The sequence below is a fragment of the Monodelphis domestica genome, chromosome 7, assembly GCF_027887165.1.
Source record: "Monodelphis domestica isolate mMonDom1 chromosome 7, mMonDom1.pri, whole genome shotgun sequence".
Lineage (NCBI taxonomy): Eukaryota > Metazoa > Chordata > Mammalia > Didelphimorphia > Didelphidae > Monodelphis > Monodelphis domestica.
Genome location: NC_077233.1, coordinates 256,168,105 through 256,186,742, shown reverse-complemented (window position 1 = coordinate 256,186,742; position 18,638 = coordinate 256,168,105). Strand labels below are relative to the sequence as shown.

At 35.5% G+C, this 18,638-nt stretch overlaps 1 protein-coding gene across 1 annotated transcript in view; it reads left to right on the top strand.

The window, feature by feature from the left end:
* The window catches only part of FOCAD (focadhesin), a 384,441-nt gene that overhangs the window by 216,581 nt on the left and 149,222 nt on the right, over nucleotides 1–18,638 (top strand). Inside the window, 2 exon segments of the mRNA XM_007498068.3 lie at nucleotides 3,236–3,370; nucleotides 17,856–17,906. Coding sequence (XP_007498130.2) covers nucleotides 3,236–3,370; nucleotides 17,856–17,906 — 186 coding nt within the window.

The following is an 18,638-nucleotide window of genomic DNA, read 5'->3' as shown; positions in this document are numbered from 1 at the left end:
GTTAGAGTTTGTTTTCCTTTCTCTTTATTTTTTTTAAATTTGAATTAGTTCATTTAGTCAATTTCCCTTTCTCTTTAAATAAGCATATTTGGTGAGGCAGAATAAAAAGGAAACTTTAATAAACCCAAACCATAAAAAGATTAAATTGATTGTTCCCTTGATCTGAATATTCAGGATCTGTCATGACAAATTTTAATAAACTATAGAGATAAAAATAAAAGCACAATAAATGATAGCTATAAAAATTAGATACTCTTTCAACAAACCCACATACCTGAAGTGACTCCACACTTGATTATAATAATTTGACTTTAAAACTTTGATAGATTAGGGCAGGTACACTGCCTCCGTGATGTAGATTGTAACCCACTTGATTCCTTTTTCCTTTTTCTTCCGTTCTTTTAAAAGTCTTAGTGAAATATTTTTCTCTCATTTTTATTTCTAAAGATAACTTTCTCCCTTCTGTGCAGTAATCCATCCTATGTTAAATTGTAAGAGAAATGAGAAAAAAGGAAGTTTAGCAAAGGTAATCAGCACATTATATCGACAGTATATGTGGTATTTTGTACTCACAGACCTCCCCCAATCTCTGGGAGGATGGCATTTTCTTAACTCTTTTATATTTTACATTTACATTTAACTTCCTTTCATTGTTCTTTCCATTTGTAGTCATGGTATATCTTGCTTCCCTGGTTCTGTTTACTTCACTCTGCATAAGTTCATGTAAGACTTCCCATGTGTCATTTAGTTGTTTCTTTTGGTGCAGTAATATTCCATTACATTTATATACCACAGTTTTAGTCGTTCCCCAATGAATAGAAATTATGTCATGCCCAGGGTGCATGTCAGACTCAAACTTTCCTCCTCCTCTTCAAAGGACTGTTAAAGTCAGATGGTTATTTCTTTCTAAAAACCCCAGGATTTCTAATACTTGGTCATTGTGAAGTTTTGAATTATCTCCATTTTTTAAAGCAGGGTGTTTGCTTTTTAAAGTGTGATTTCTTAACCTTTTTTGTGTGTGATTTAGAATCTGTGGCAATCTGGTGAAACTTATAGACCCTTTTTTACTAAGATACTTTTAAATTCATAAAATAGGATTACAGAGAAAACCAAATAAATATGTAATTTTTTTCCATCCAAGTTCAGAGAATTTCCCTGAAATCTAAGGATTCCTAGACACCAAGTTAAAAAGATCCCCTGTTTTAAAGGAGAAAAACTATTATTAAATTGAAAAGACCAAGTTATTATAGATAGCTTCTCTGCTTTTGACAGAGAGCTCTAATAGTTGTCTCCAAAATTGAAGATCACTTATTATATTTTTATTGCAGATTCATGATCTGTTTCTTTAGTTTGTCTAATTTTTATTCTCTTAGTGGTTTGCGGTTCCCATTTCAATTTTCTTTCAAAATGTTTTTTCTCTCTCATTCTTACGTTCCCCTTGGTGTTCTCTACAGTATTTTGCTTCTCTCTTTCCTAGATTTTTCCTCACATGAGTATATGTCTTCTTAAAAAGGATGGATAGAAATTCAACTACTGAGGAGGAGGAAGGACATCTGGGGAATAGGGGAACAGTTTGAACAAAGACATAGAAATGGTAGATCCCAATCCATTTTTGATGGGCAGAGAATATGACAGTTTGGAGAAAAGTAGAATGGAGTCAAGGCAATCAAGAAAGATATGGGGCACTGAAGTGTCTTAATTTTGAAAGAAGTTTCTTTTGATGTCATATAAAAGGACAAATAAGTTTTTCTTCCACTAAAGAACCTATTTTCCCTTGTCAAAAATTTTTTTTAATAAAACTGGTACTTTGTTTGAAGAAGCATTGGATAAAAAATTAAGCTGTTCTCATGAATGTCTAGAAATAGCTGTGATTGTCAATGAAGAAAAAGATAGCTATCTGTTCCTCTTCAAAGGAACAAAGCCATGCTTACAGCACAAGAATTACTGGCAAAAACATTGCTTATTTTGGGAATCGTATTTTTGCTCTATTGGTTGAGACAGACAGTCTTTTTAGTGAGCTTGTCACTTTAAACTGCTGTTTTGTATATTTGTAACAATCTGATTTATTTTAGTGGAGGCTGCTTTTCTTGGAAAACTAACTTGGCATCTGGTGAGAGGAAACATAAATGGGGGGCGGGGGGAGAATCATCCCTCCAGAAAAAAAAAAATCCCTCAGTGTGAACATTCAGATTAATTGTAATCTTGTGTCAGTAAAAATGGATTGGATCCTTTGTATATTTTGAGGGACTTTCTGCTTCTTTTGACTTCAAGTAATATGAGAAAATGAATATGTAACACTACCCACAATAATGACACTAATTTCCATTGTAAGTACTTAGGTACTTAGTTTTATTAAGTAATTTTATTAAAAAAATTATAGAAACTTTGGGAGATATGTATGAACTGATACAGGTCAAAGAAAGCAATACCAAGAAAAACATCACACACAGTGACTACAATAATGTAAATGAAAATAATACTAAAGGTCAGTTAAACTCATGCTCAAGATTTGGTTATTGAAAGACAACAATGAAACTGTTCCTATTTTCAAGGAAGTTGTATTCTACTGGGCAAAATAGCATTTAGACACATTGATTGATAGCCTTAAAAATGTATATAGAAAGTAAATACAAGGTAATTTCAGGGGGCTGAGGCACTAACAGCGGAGAGGATTCATTATTATGAATACTACAGTGAAGAGACTGAAATTATGTCAGACTTGGAGATCTCCCAGGTTAATGGATTATACTCTACGTGTTGGGTTATTCTGATAAAAGGGCACTCAGAAGCAATTTTGAAATGTCAACATACTTTGAAAGAGAGATGTATTTATAATATAAATGTCAAGTCAAGGAATGGCACCTTGGCTGAGCAGGAAAAGCATCAGGAAGTAGGAAAGCATGACCTAAGGGATGAGAGGCAGTATTATTTCCCTCCATCCTCCTAAAGAATAGTTGGTTCATCTGTAGATAATGTGAAGTTGAAAGAGAGACAGAGACAGAGAGAGCCAAAGAGAGACAGAGAGAAAACTTATTTTTTCCCCAAGTCTCTGTTGACCTAGTCTCTCTTTCTCTTGGTTTAATTTATATTTAGGTTTTTGCTAATGTAGCACAACTTAATATTGGAGTTTTGGTCTTTTCCTTTATGTTTTCAGAAAAACCTTCAGCTCAATGGTTTTCTTATTGAGCTCGGATTAATCTTTTTAATGAGTCTCTTTTCTTCTCCTCCTTTCTAGGTTGTTTGCATTCGTTCCACATGGAGTGCCCTCTCTCCAAAGCTGAGTTGTGACACACGGCCTCTTATATTAAAGACATTAAGTGAGCTATTTGCTCTAGTTCCATCACTGACAGTGAACACTTCTGAATATGAGGTATGTATTTGGGACCCGCAGTGTCCTTCCTTTTTTGTGGGGATGGTTGTATGTTTGATCATAATTTTTCATATAGTCAGTTTTTCCTCCCTTTAACAAATGTTTGGTTTTGAGAACAAGGGCCTGCACTCTTTAGAGCCTAAAATATATGACAGTTTTTCATCTGTATTCATCTAGAATCTTGACCATGTGTAAAAGAAAACTGGTACTTTAGTCTCCTGACTTCTATGTGATGTAATTGCTAAGTACTGTTATCAGTGCAACAAAACTAATCTCACCGGTTTATAGTTATAGTAGAAAAAATAAGTCCCCAATAAAAATTTAAAAATAAACTTATGCATAAAACTTGTTAATTACTTTAATTCATTTTGCCAATGTTTGAATTCCAAGAAAAGATTTCCTAAAGGCCACATGGAAAGCAGTGCTGATTGTCACTTAATAATTCAGTGCTCCCATGCCTAAGTATTTCCAGTGTTTCTATGCCTCTTTGGTTCGTAACATTTATTTTTCTGGAAATGAGGATTTCGGTTCATAAAGATTAAAATGAATATACAATAACTAAATATTATATTTTATAAAGTTTAATTAATAACAACTAAATCAAAAGAACTGCCTGAATTCAGCCTGGTCGCAGGTCAAAAACAGTGCATGGGAGGAGCATACATCCACTTAAATACCAATGATGTGATCTCACCAACATGGAGATGCAGGAGAGATTATAGGGAATTTTGGGAAATACTAAGGACTTCTGGAGAATGAAGTCAGAGGTTCAAAATCTCCATTTATACATATCCCACTTCAATCCTATTGGGAAACCAGTTTCCCCAAAAGGATCATAATCAACTTAGAAATTGCAATCATTTGTGGATAAAAGGAAAAAAAAGAACAAAACCAACGATTGCTTCCATCCTGTTGATACAGTAAGTTGAAGCAAATGCTGCTAGTTGACATTTAAATAATATGGCTAAATCAAGATAGAATTGTAATAGAAATAGCATTTAATAGGACACATTATGGTTTCTAAAATATTTTTTGTGTTTTAACACATTTGAACTTTGTTGGGGTAATTGTGCCCTTTTTCATCATCATCATCATCATCATCATCCCTGTTTTACAGATGAGTAATTGAATCTCAGAAATCTTAAGTAATAGTTTGCTAATGGCAACAAAGTTAATGTCAGAAATGGAATTTCAATCCATGTTTTCCTAACTCCAAGTAAGCATATTTTATATTATAGTGAGTTGCAAAAAAGCCAACACATGTGTTTTTCTATATACCATCCTTTTCTTTCTCATTTCACCTTCCTTTTTTTCTTGTATCTCAAAGAACAAAATTTTATTCCATGATTTTCAAGAAGAAAACCTTTTATTTGTTTCAGTTAGCATTTAATTTTTTTTTTGTCTGAAATCTCTACCCACCAGGGTTCCTTATATTTCAAAACAGATATTATAATAATGATGGTGATTTTATAATATAAAAGGAAAGCTTCATTTTTATTTTAGATATTTTTTGTTTTAATAACAAATTTCCACATAAGTTTTTCCCTTTCCCTTTCCCAGAGCTGGCAAGCAATGCAATCTGGGTTATATATCTATTATCAAGCAAAACATATTTCCGTATTATTCATTTTTGTATGTGAATGATCTTATAAAACTAAAACCCCAAAACAAATACCCAAATAAAAAAGTAATAAATCATATGCTTTCATCTTTATTTTTAACATCTAACTAATTCTGTTTAGAACATAGTATATGAAGATATATTTGCCATTGGACCCTCCCATAACATGGCAACTTATAGAGCCAAAATTATGTGTATTAGAAATAAATTTGAGACCCTTTCATTAAGAGCAAGGGTAAAGCCAGGATGCCCATTATTGATTGCTACTATTGTTTGAAATATAGTGTTAAAAATTCTGATTATACCCATAAGACAAGGGGGAAATGGAGGAAAAATATGCATGGGCAAAGAGGAAACTAAATGATTACTTTTCATGGATAGTCCACTAAAAATTAATTGATATAGTCAATAATTCAATAATCAACAAAGTAGCATCAGATAGCTAGATCGCTTAGTGGGTAGAGTACTGGTCCTGGAGTCAGGAAGAATGGAGTGTCAATACTATCTCTGTGACCCTGGCCAAATCACTTAATCTCTGTTTGCCTTAATCCATTGGAGAAGGAAGTGTCAGATGAGTCTAGTATCTTTGTCAAGAAAACGCCATCCAGATACAATTATTCTAGAGATCTGTTTGGAACTGAGTCCAAAAGGCCCTTGAACTGTACCTACCCTTTGACTTGGCAATACCACTACCAGGTCTTTATCCCAACAAGATCAAATATAGGGGAAAAGGACCTCCTCATACAAAGATACGTACAGTAGCTCCTTTTGTGGTGGCAAAGAATTAGAAACTGAAGGGATGCCAGTTAGGAAATGGCTGGATACATTGTGGCATATACTCATAATGGAATAATATTGTGCTAAAAAAAAAATGGTGAATAGGACGATCATGAAGAACCTGAAAAGATTTTTATGAAGTGATGCATTGTGAAGTGAGCAGAACCAGGAGAACCTTATACACAGCACCAGCAATAATGTACAATTATTGGCTGTGAGTAATTTAACTATTGTCAGCTATACAAGGATCTAAGACAATTCAAGAAAGAAATCATGAAAAAAGCTATTCAGTACCATCAAGGGAACTGATGGAGTCTGATGCAGATTGAAGTGTCCCATTTTACTTTCTCTCCTTCATGAATTTTTTTTTTCTTGCTTAAGCAACATATACCTTCTTTTACAACATGGAAATATGTATTGCATGATAGTATATGTATAACCTATATCATATTTCCTGCAATCGTGAGGAGTGAGGAAAGGGAGAGAATATGGATTACAAAATGTCAGAAAATAATTTTTAAAAATTGTATTAAAACGTTTTAAGGAAAAAAATGACAGAAAGGAAGAAAGAAAGAAGGAAAACCAATCTCATCCAGGGCCACAGAATTAGGATAGGACTAAACAACTTAAAAACAATAATAACAGCAGTAAAAGTAACAAGAAATTACATATTTAACAATAAAACCAATCAGGAAGGAATAAAAAGAAGTTCCACTCAATATAGCTACAGATTGTAAAAAATATTTAGGTTCCAACCTAACAAGACATATAGAGACAGCTTGGTTGCTGTAACATTTAAAATAGTTGTTTGGCTTAAACTGTGGCAGTTAAAAGAGTGGGAGCCATAAACTGTAATAATTAAAATGGTTGATGTTGTAAACTGTAGTGAGTTAATATGGTGGAAGATATAAATTGTGATAGATATAAGAGAGGGTGAGTAAATTTGACTGCAGAAAATATGTTTCACTACAGTGTCTTGGTTTTTAAATCAAATATAAGGTGGTCGCCAGGGAATATATTCCCAAATTATGAATATGCCCAAGTCAACTGGGTTTTATAGAGAATTTAATTAATAATACAATGAGGAGTTAAAGAAAGAGAGAAAGAGAGAAAAAGGTATAAGTATGAAGGGCCTTAAGCCAACATGGCCTAGACCTGAGTCTTAAGAGAGAGAGAAAATCAGTCAGTTTTTTATCACTCACCACAAGATTTGTCTTAAGCAAGGATGTCTGGGGAACAAGAGTCTCCCCAGAGGGAGTTCCAGCCAGAGTCAGCCTCCCAAGGGACTTCTTCTCAAGAGATCTTCAAAGGGTCTCCTCCAAAAGGATCTATCTCCAAGGCTCTCCAAGCCTCCCTTGCTTAAGAGATACCTTTTCTTATATAGGGTTTTTTTCCCTATGTCACCTCCCCTAAGTTCTTCCATCTACCAATCACTGTAGATGTTTCCTAAAGGACAGCCCATCTGAATTCCTGGTAAGTCGACTAATCTCCTCAGTAAGTCTGAACCAGAGAAAATGCTGCTGTGTCAACTAATCCCCTTAGTAAGTCTGAACCAGAGAAAACACAGCTGTGTCGACTAATCCCATCAAGAGAAAACCTGCCCGACCTTTATTGGTACCTAGCATCCCATTGTATCAATTCTAAAAACAGGCATGGCTCAAAGAACTCCCTGCCTCATCATAAGCATGGGTCCAAGTACTTTCATTGTTTAGCAAGGAGTTTTCTCCCCTTAAGCAGTCTTAAGTATGGGTGGAGTAGAGGTCCTCCCATTTCTGATCCTGGCGAGTTCTCACATCAAAATGAGGAATGTTTCCAGTAGGGAATTTTTCCAATTGAGAATTCCCCGATGGAGAAATTTTTAACATTCACAAGTCTGAGAAATTTCAAGATTTACATTGCTTAGAAGAGAGAATGTTGAACTAGGAATTATGAAGACCTAAATTTCATTCTTATCTCAACACTAGCTCTGTGAAATGGGAATAATGTATTACATATTTCATTGGGTTGTTGAGAGGAACAAATGAGCTAAACTATGTAAACTGCTTTGCAAAACTTCAAATATTCTATCAGTGCTAGAATATATATCATTTACCAGTATAGCAACCAGACATTGCAAAATATGAATGGATGCAGAGTGTAATAAGCAGAACCAGGAGAATATTGTACATATTAACAGCAATTTGGTGATAGGCTTAGCTATTGTTGGCAATGTAGCGATCCAGGATAATCCTGAGGGACTTAAAGAATGCTATCCACCCTCCAGGGAAAGAACTATTGGACTTGGAATGCAGATGAAAGCATGTGATTTTCCAATTGTATATTTGGGATTATGTTTTTGGGTTTTGGTTTTATAAGATTATTCACTTACAAGAATGAACAGTATGGAAATGTTTTATATGATGATACATTTATAACAGATTGAATTGCCTGCCAGCACCCAGAGGGCATTAGGGAACGAAGGAAAAGAGATAAGTTCAATCATATAACTTAGGAAAACTCTTGTGGAAAATTGTCATAATGTGTAATTGGTAACATGTAAGTAAATAAGTATTTTTTAAAACCACTGCAGAAATAAAGATAGACATAAATAAGTACAAAAATATGAGATCCTCTGAGTTAGACTGAGCTAATATAATTAAAGTGATCATACTATTTAAATTTATGTATTTAGTACCTCACCAATCACATAATTAAATGCTTTCTTTATGAAGCTTAGGGGTAAAGGCAGCCATATAAATCTAGAGGAACAAAAGGTCAAGAAGCTAATGGAAAATAGTGAATAAAAAAAAAGGGAGAAAATCAGGATATATAGCAGCATCAGATTGCCAATTGTAGTTATCAGAACTGTTTGGCAAGTGGAGTCAAGATGGCGGCCTAGAAGGAGTAGAAGTTCAGACCTCTGAATACCCTTCCTTACTGATCACAAACTGAATGCTCCTAGGGTACTGAAAATCAAACCTAACAACAAGAAAGAGCCAAGGAACCCTCCGGCTGGACTTAATTCAAAAGGTATGCCCCCCGAAAAGACGGAGTCTGAGAACACTTGGGTTTAAGGGGAAGGCAGAAGGAAGGTCCTAGAGCTCCTCCCTCTACCCACCTAAAGTATTGAGACTCCAGTGGCAGTTGGAACTTTTGGGCAGGCAAAGGTGCTAGTCTTGAGGGTGTACCTTGTGGGTAGTGCTGTGCCAAGTTCAGAGCGTCAAACACAGATGGCTGGGCAGGAGCTAGAGAGGGAGCATAGACCTGGCAGCCTGGCCAGAGCTATGGAGATTCTCCATATTTGCTCCAGCCTTCTAAGAGGTTTTAGACTCAGAGCACACCCAAGCTGAACTTAATCCCATCAAAAGACTTCAGAACTGGGCAAGGCCAGGCTCCACATCCCTCCTCATTGACTGCTGGACTTTAATCCAATCAAAAGCCTTCAGAGGACAGGGAAGCTCAAACTCACAACAACCCTCCCCCAGAGACTACACCGAGAGATCATCTGTCAACTCTCCAAGAGGGGAGACTGACAGAAGCCCCCAAAAACAAAAAAATGAGTGGAGCAAGAGCACAGACAAATACGGGGATCAAAGAAGGGGTAAATATGAGCAAACAACAGAAAAAGAAGAAAAAAATTGCAATAGACAGCTTCTATTCAGCAAACGGACAAGAGGGGGAGAGATCAGAAAATGATGAATCAGAATTCCCAGTGAATTAGATACAGACTTTGGAAGAACTCAAAATGCAATTCAAAACACAATTAAGAAAAGCTGAAGACAATTGGGAAAAGAACTTAAAAACTAAGATAAGTCATCTGGAAACAGAGGCACTTGAACTAAAATGAGAAAATTGTGTCCTGAAAGCCAAAATCAGCCAGCTGGAAAATGAGGCAAAAGAGATGAAAGATGAGGCAAAAAAGATGAAAGATGAGACAAAGGAGATGAAAGACGAGGTAAAGAGGATGAACGATGACTTCCAAAGAAAATCTGACCAGAAGAAAAAGGATGACCATAAAGCCAGGGATGAAATCCAGTCTTTAGGAACCCGACTACAACAACTGAAATTAAGTGACCTCACAACACAGCAGGGCACTATAAAACAAAACCAAAAGAATGAAAAAATTGAGGAAAATATGAAGCATCTCATTCACAAAACAGAGGATTTAGAAAATCGTTCGAGGAGAGACAATTTAAGAATCATTGGTCTACCAGATGACCATGATAAAAGAAAAAGCCTGGACATAATACTACAGGAAATTATTCAGAAAACTGCCCTGATATTGTAGAACAAGTGGGAAAAGTGGAGACTGAAAGAATCCAGCCATAGCACTGCTCAGTTTGTACACCAAAGAGATAATAAGGAAAAAGATCTGTACAAGAATATTAATAGCTGCGCTCTTTGTGGTGGAAAAAATTGGAAAACGAGGGGATGCCCTTCAATTGGGGAATGGCTGAACAAATTATGGTATCTGTTGGTGATAGAATACTATTGTGCTCAAAGGAATAATAAAGTGTAGGAATTCCATGGGAACTGGAACAACCTCCAGGAATTGATGCAGGGTGAAAGGAGCAGAACCAGGAAAACATCGTACACAGAGATGGATACACTGTGACACAATCGAATGTAATGGACTTCTCCATTAGTGGCAATTCAGTGATTCAAACGATTTGGAGGGATCTATGAGAAAGAACACTATCCACATCCAGAGGAAACACTGTGGGAGTAAAAACATTGAAGAAAAACAACTGCTTGATACATGGGTTGAAGGCATATTGTTGGGGATGTAGACTCTAAATGAACATCATAGTGTAAAGTACAGCATGGAAATAGGTTCTGATCAAGGACACAAGTAATTAGTGAAATTGCCTGTTGGCTATGGGAAGAGTGGGTGGAGGGGAGGGAGGGAAATAATATGATTATTGTAACCAAGGAATAATGTTCTAAATTGACTAAATAAATTTGTTCAAATGGCAAAAAAAAGAAGTTAGGAAAGAAATGATGGAACCTATTTAAAAAAAAAAAGAACTGCTTGGTACTGGTTAAAAATAGAGACCTAACAATGGAATGCATTAGATGGATACACAATACACAGAAACAAACACAGTATTCGTATGGTGTTGGTTTAACCCAATGATACCAGCTACTAGAATAAGGCCCAGAATACAATAAAAACTGTTGGGTAAGCTGATCTAGTAGTAGTCTATAATCTAGTCTATAGGCCAGTGTTGCAACTAATTTACCAAGGTAAGCTCCCAAGGGTTAAGTTGCCCTCATAGCAGTGTTTATGTCACAACAAATTAGAGGAGCACAAATGAAATTCCCCATTGGATCTATGTATAAAGGAAAAGATGATGACTACACTAGAGAATCACAGAAGATAAAGGGAACAGTTTTCATTCCATAAAATCAGGAAGTTTCTGCAGAAGGATATTCAGTACATCTAAAATTAGCAGGCTATCAGGTCCTTCTTCCATCTTTGAGGTTCTGAAGCCCTTGGACATCCTCCTGCCTGTCCTGTGCTCAGAGATGTCCTAGAGCCTGCTCAAAGGGCTCAAGAGAGTTGATCGTTAAAATTTTCATCCTAAGCATTTACACCTGTGTACAAGGGAATGACCAGAAGCAAATAAAAATTGAATTTTGAAGAAATGCCTCAGAAGATGAGCAGATGGAACCCCACAATACCTGGGGAGATGGGATAGAATTCCAGCCAGGCTCAAAAGCAGTTATGAAGAAAAACCAAGGTTCTTCTGGTTTTGGGCTCTTTGGAGCTGGAAGGGAGAACTACTTGGCTATGAATATACACAAAATTTCTCAATCCTTTGCCTGAATAGAAGATCTCATTTCCCAATTGGTGGCAGTCTTTCGGATAAAGACTCTCTTTTTCCCTTAGGGGAACCAGAGCTTATTTCTGAAGAAGATTCCCTAGGTCAAACCCTCAAAATTAATAATAGAACTTGAATCAGAGTCCATGTATTAGAATGGAAACTTCAAAATCCCATCATTTCAAGTAGGAGACTGAGGGAAATCTGACTTGCCCTTTAGCCTAGTCAGACTGACTCCATTGGTGAACAGTTCAACTCGTGGAAAGGGAGGAAACAAGGAAGCAAGGAAGGAGGGAAGGAAGGAAGGAAGGAAGGAGGGAAGGAGGGAGGGAGGGAGGATGGAAGGAAGGAAGGAAGGAAGGAAGGAAGGAAGGAAGGAAGGAAGGAAGGAAGGAAGGAAGGAAGGAAGGAAGGAAGGAAGGAAGGAAGAAAGAAAATGTCATGTTGCATTCAATCCCCAAATAGCTAAACATTGGTTCCTCTTCTTTAAAGTCCCCCTTGCTAATACACACCTCAGAAACTGGCAAATGATAGAATTCAAGGCTTCATTTATTGTTTTGGTGATTATCTAAAGAAAGTTATGGAGAACATGTAAATAATGCTGATTAATCTAAAAAGTGTTAAAATAAATAACATTAGCAAGTAGGTAAATAGTTATCTAGCACATGTAGTGAGAGGGGAAGAAAACTTTGCAATAAATTTCTTTGATAAAATCTCTTTTTGTTTGTACAAAAATATTCACAACCATGAGCTCTTTGTGGAGACAAAAATGGAAAATTAGGGGGTTCCCTAATTTGGGAAATTGCTGAAAAAAATGTGGAATATGATGGTGATAAAATACTATTGTGCTGTAAGGAATGATGAATTGGAGGATTTTTATATGAACTGGGAGAACCTCCATGAACTGATGCAGAGTGAAATGAGCAGATCCAGGAGAATATTGTTCACAGAATGTAAAACATTGTGGAATGATCAAATGTAATTGGCTTTGCTTCTACAAAATAATTCCAAGGGACTTATTAGAAAGAAAGCTATCTACGTTGAGAGAAAGATCTGTGGAAGTAGAAACACAGAAGAAAAACATATGACTTTTCATTTTTTTATATGGGTATAGGATTGGGGAATTTGGTTTTAAAAGACTGCTTTATTGTAAAAATGAACAATATTGAAATAGGTATTAGTGATAACATTTGTATAACCCAGTGGAAGGACTTATTGATTCCAGAAAGGGGGAGGGAAGAGGAAAGGGAAAGAACATGAATCATATAAACATGAAAAAATAGTTTAAAAAAAAGGAATAAAGATAAAGTTTCATTTCCAAGATCTATAAAGAGCTTTTTAAAAACATGAACAATTTCCCAGTAGATAGGTAATCAAAGGGCACAGACAGGAAATTTTAAAATATGATGTTTAAGTTGTTAACATTCATGTGGGGAAAAAATACTCCAAACCATGAATAGTGAGAGAAATGTACATTTAAAGCAACTGCAAAGTTCCAACTTAACACCTTTTGGTAAAGGGTGAGAAGGGAAATAAGAAATGTTGTAGGAGCTGTGGGAAAAGAGGTACTGTGCACTGTTTGGTGGAGCTGTGAGTTTGTTGTTCCAATTATTCTTCTAAGCAATTTAGAACTGTGTCTACCAAGTGAGTTATATGGCTGGGAGTGGGGCTGACGTTCTCATCAGTTCAGGAAGCCCTTACAATTGAGCTGACATATATTTAGCACCTGTTGTGTTCAGAGTAGTTGCCGTTTCTGCTGTTAAGGAATTCACTTTCTAGGTGGAAGGGAGGGAACCTTCATTAAATGTTACTGTGCTAGCAGCTGAGCAAAGTATTTTATGACATCACCAATGGGAAACACTTTGAAAACATCAGCAAATAGTTTAGAAACATAGATGAGCATGCCAATGAAGATGTGGAAAGGATGCTGCTAGGAAACAAGCGTGACATGGAAGATAAGAGAGTTGTACCTAAACAAAAAGGAGAACAGATTGCAAGGGAGCATGGTATTAGGTTTTTTGAAACTAGTGCAAAAGCAAATATAAACATTGAGAAGGCTTTACCCCCATTAGCGGAAGACATACTTTGAAAGACCCCTGTAAAAGAGTCCAACAGTGAAAATGTACATATCAGCAGTGGAGGAAGAGTAACAGGCTGAAAGAATAAATGTTGTTGAGCGCTCTCCTGTTTCATCAGTTGTTATCCACCAACCATTTTTCTCTTGCTGCAAAATAAACCCCTTTGTCCATTTTTAATCTAAACGAACATTTTTTTCCTACATTTTAACAACTCTCTGTTCTCTCTGCTCTCCCATCTCATGACTGCTTGTTGACTTTATAATTTTCTTCAAACAAAAGTGTATAGAAGATTCATGCCCATGACTTCATTTTTAAATGTACTTGCTCAGCTCACCACTATGTTTTGGTTGTATTATAGTCCATTTCTAATCAACATTAAAATATAGCAATCATTCAAATTCTATTCTGCAAATTGTATAAGAATAGAAGTTAAAATTAACAATTAAAAAATTAACTCTCCTTTCATTTCTGGGTAGTTGGTGCTATTTTGTGATCCCCATTTTTTAGATGAGAAAATTGAGGCAGATGTTAATCGACCAGCCCAGGTTTACTCATACAACTATTAAATATCTGAGCTTGGATTTAAGCTCAGACATTTCTGATTCCTGCCCCCATGTTCTATCCACTGAACCATCTTAGTCTCCTCATATTTACCTACTGGCTTTGTTTAAGACCCAATTAAACTCCTTTCTTATTTAGGAAGTGCCTTTTAATTGTTTCCTTTCTATCTTATATATAGCTTATTTGTACATATTTGTTTGCATGTCACCTTCTCTTATTGGATTGTGACTTCTTTGGGGGGTAGGAGCTATCTTTTTAATTTTTTTAAATTACATATCATAGTGTCTGGCACATGGTAGGTTGTTAATAAATGTTTTTTGACTGACTAACATAAGTACATAAATATTGACCTAGCTATGCCACTAATATGGTTATATGCCCAAAAGACATAAAAGAAAATGACCTAAAATATTAAAAAGCCACTCTTTTTATAGTGGTAAAGAATTGGAGATTAGCTGAACAAATTTTAATGTATGAATGAGTATTTTTATTATGACACTAAAATGTTTTTAAAAATAGTTACAGGAAAACCTGGAGAAACATAAATGTACAGAACCAGGAGAATAATATTTTCCTCATGTTCTGCAATGTATATGGAAATGCTCATTTATTTGGTGTTTATTAACCAAAGTATATTAAAAATGAAAGAAAAAAAGATCTTTGTTCCAAGTAAACATAAAAGGTTTCTTCTCATGCCTGACTTGTATACTACTAGAAAACAATTTCCAAGCTTAAATTTCTAACTCCAAATTCATTTCTAACCTAAATTAATTAATAATACCTCTTTAGCATTTTAAGGTTTTAATTTGATGTTCATAGGACCCTGTAACATAGGTTTTATTATCCTCTTCTTAATGTCTGAAGCTTAGACAACCTAATTGACTTGTCCAGAATGATATTGCCGGTATTTTTGATGGAATTGGAACTCAAGTCTTCTACAGCCTCCATCCATGTCTTTAACTACTAAGCTAAGTTGAATCAGTTTTTGAATGAAGTTCTCCAAATCCGATTCTGGATTGATGTCATTCTTAGACTATTGGAGCTTGAGAGCTCCTTAGGAATCCTTCAGAGCCCCATAGGCTAGGGTTGCAGACTAGGTCTGTGACCTGGTGAGTACAGGGAACTTCCAGTAAGGAAAATGCCTCTCCCTGTGACAGATAGTGCCTTTTTGTCTCTTATACCACTGAAAGGTTACTTGACTCGCCAGGGGCCACACAACCAGTCTGTGTCAGATGAACCAGATTTTAGCAGACACTTTTATTTTACAGTATTCTGCAGGCTCTGAGTAGTTAAACAACTTGCCTAAAGCCAGGTCTTGGCTTTTCATCCCTATTTGCCTGTGCCTTGTGCATCATTCAGTTCAGATTCCTTGTTTTGTGAGTTATCAGCCTTTCATTGCTAGTTTGTACTTTGTGCCTCTCTGATACACTTACCATACAATAACTTACATTACATTTCTCTCTCTTTTTTTTTTCCTGGTTCTCCTAGTAGACTCCATGAGGGGCACAATGATTCATCTAAATCTTTTACACTGCTCAGTGTTTTGCCCAGTAACTACTTAACAGAAGTTTGTTAAATTGTTTTTGAATGGAAGGAAATCATACTTTAAAAAAAAAAAAGGAAGCAGGCTATTTGCTTTCCTTCTCAGAAACTGAAAATTACATCTTTACATTTTTAGTTGATCAGTTTTAATGAGATATAAGTAAAAGTGGATTCAAGCTTTCATTGTTTCTGTTGTGCATGCCTCTAAGATAGTGAATTTTCTTAGGTAGTAAATTTTATCAGCACTTGGGGCCTTATCTAATTTGTAGTCTATTGATTGTAATCCTTGTAAACATTAAGGAACCTGATTTGGCCTAAGGAAAGCTGCTCTTAAAATAAGTACATCTCATTCTTTCACTATATTAAAGGAAGGAGCTTACATTCTATTGGACCTTTGGACTTGGTTGAGGTTTTTTGTTGTTGTTGTTGCTTGTTTATAACAATTGGTGGCATCATTCTAATTATTCATTTCTTCAAATTTAATACTCTTTTAATTGTCTGCCACATGAGGAGTGAGATACAAAGTGTGAATCTTAAAACTGCTCAGACTATACCTTAGAAGATTTGGTTAAGTTTTTTCCCTTTTTAAACAATGGAGCTACTTGATCAGGAATGTATTGAGAACTTTTTAAATTACTCCACCCTACTCAGACAGTGCCTTAGGGGAATATAAAGTTGCAAACTCCTGATTGAACAATGAAAGTCCCTAATTCATACCTTATAGTAAAGCTAGAACCTTACTCTAGGTCAATTTTTAGATCTAATACAAAAGCTAAGTATGTATAAAAGGTTAAATTAATCATTAAAAGGTCAAGCAACTTACAAATGGCAAGCTTAACAAAAGAGGTGTGAAGTACTCAGAAGATATACTCTACCCAGAGAAGGTGAGGACTAAAGAGTGGTGAGAAGTAAGAATGGGCAGTCCTGGGAAAAAGTGTCTACTGTGATTGGTAGATGTGAAAATTGAGGGGAGGTGACATAAGAGAAAATTTCTTTAAAAGGAGAATTCAGTTCAGTTTGCAAGTTGAATTGGAGTTCAGGAGTTCAGTGGAAGACTGGAGCTGGCTTGAGACAATCTTGTGGTGAGTGATAAAGACTGACTCACTCTCCCTTAGGCTCAGACCTAGGCCATTTAGCCTAGGCCCTTTCTACTATTCATTCTCTCTCCCCCCACCCCCTTCTCTCTCCCTCCCTCCCTCTCTCCTTCCCTCCCTCCCTCTCTCTCTCCTTCATTTGTATTAATTAAAATCTCCATAAAACCCAGTTGACTTGGGTATTTTTATATTTGGGAGTTTACCTATTGCGATTTTAGATTTTAAATCAAGACACTAAAAATTATCTTTACAGTTTGGCCCAAACCTTTACAGTTTTGGCAATTCACAGTCTTGGCAAAACCACATTTTCATGGTTACAAAAGATAAGGTATACTCACTGTTTTTAAGACTTCCTGGAAAGTGGCATTTGTTCTGAGCTTTTACAAGAAGCGGCAGAGAGGAGAAGGTCCAGCACTAGCACTAGGGAGTGACACTCTAGAGACAATAATTGAGATTTATTCCTGCTTTGCAATAATTGAATTGTTGTAACTTTGTGCATATTTATATTCATTTATCCCAGAAGGCCTGCATGCTCATCCTTCTTTGGACATATTGGTTATGTCAATTAACCTTTCAGTGCCCTAGACAACTCTTTGAGACTAGAAGTTGCTGATCTTTAATAGTGGAAGAAATTTCCACACTGGGTGTTTTTTGGACAGATTAAATCATTGGTCTAATTGCTTATTCTGTCAGTTGCAGGCCTGTTTTGGACATGGAATTTTTCATTTTTCATTTTACCTTTTTTGTTTGATAGAGGGATGATTCACTAGTTGAAAGGTGAGGAAGGATCATATTTGCATATGAAGGTGCTATAAAAAAAGAGAGCAATGACATTTAAAAAAGAAAATAAATTATTGGTCCAGAAACATTAATTTACCACATCCATATATGTATTTGTTGGTGTGTACACCCTGTCTATGCACTTATCTATTTCATGCATTTTTATTTAGTGATCTGTGTGTTGACTTTTTGTCCTGACAAAGATTTGATCCTTTTTTTTTTTTTTAGAATTTTAAAGTTCAAGTTCTCAGCTTCCTCTGGAGTCACTCTCAAAGCAAGGTAATATCAGAAGTGAAAGTATAATTTTAAAAAGGAGAACTGTTGGGAAAGAATGTTATAGTTTAAAAAAAATAATGAACTTATTTATTTTGGAAGTATTGGGTGTTAAAAAGATATATGTATATAAATATATAATTTAACCTTGGTAATAGCTCCCCTGTTTTTATACTTTGAAAATGTGCAATTCTTTAAAACTTTTTAGTACTACATAATCCATATGTATGTATGTTTATAGTTCCTTACTACTGTTTAGCATATTTTTCACATCTGAAGTTTGAATAAAAATGCTGCCATCTCCTATTTTATATAGTCCTATTTTTTATTTTGAAGAACCTAAAGTTCTTTTTATATTTGTTATTTTATTTGTTCTTATAATCTTGAGATTCTAAGAATAGATATAGCCATTATTTCTATTTTACCAATGTGAAAAATGAAACATAATGGATTCCTGAGTTGTTAGTGGTAAAACCATGTTTCTGACTGAGGGTGCCTGATTAATCTACCAACTAGTCCTTTTTCCCTCCCTGCAAATGCTATTTCCTCTAATTTGGAGCTTTTTGTAAGGTTGAAAACCATCTCCCCCAAGGAGTATAAATACGTATTAAAACTTTATTTCTATCCTTCCTTAAATCATTTTTCTTTATATGTGTGTGTGTCTGTATTTCTGTGTGTGTGTGTAAACAAACATCATCATTAGAGATTTCTTGACCCTTTTGAGAGGTCATATACCAT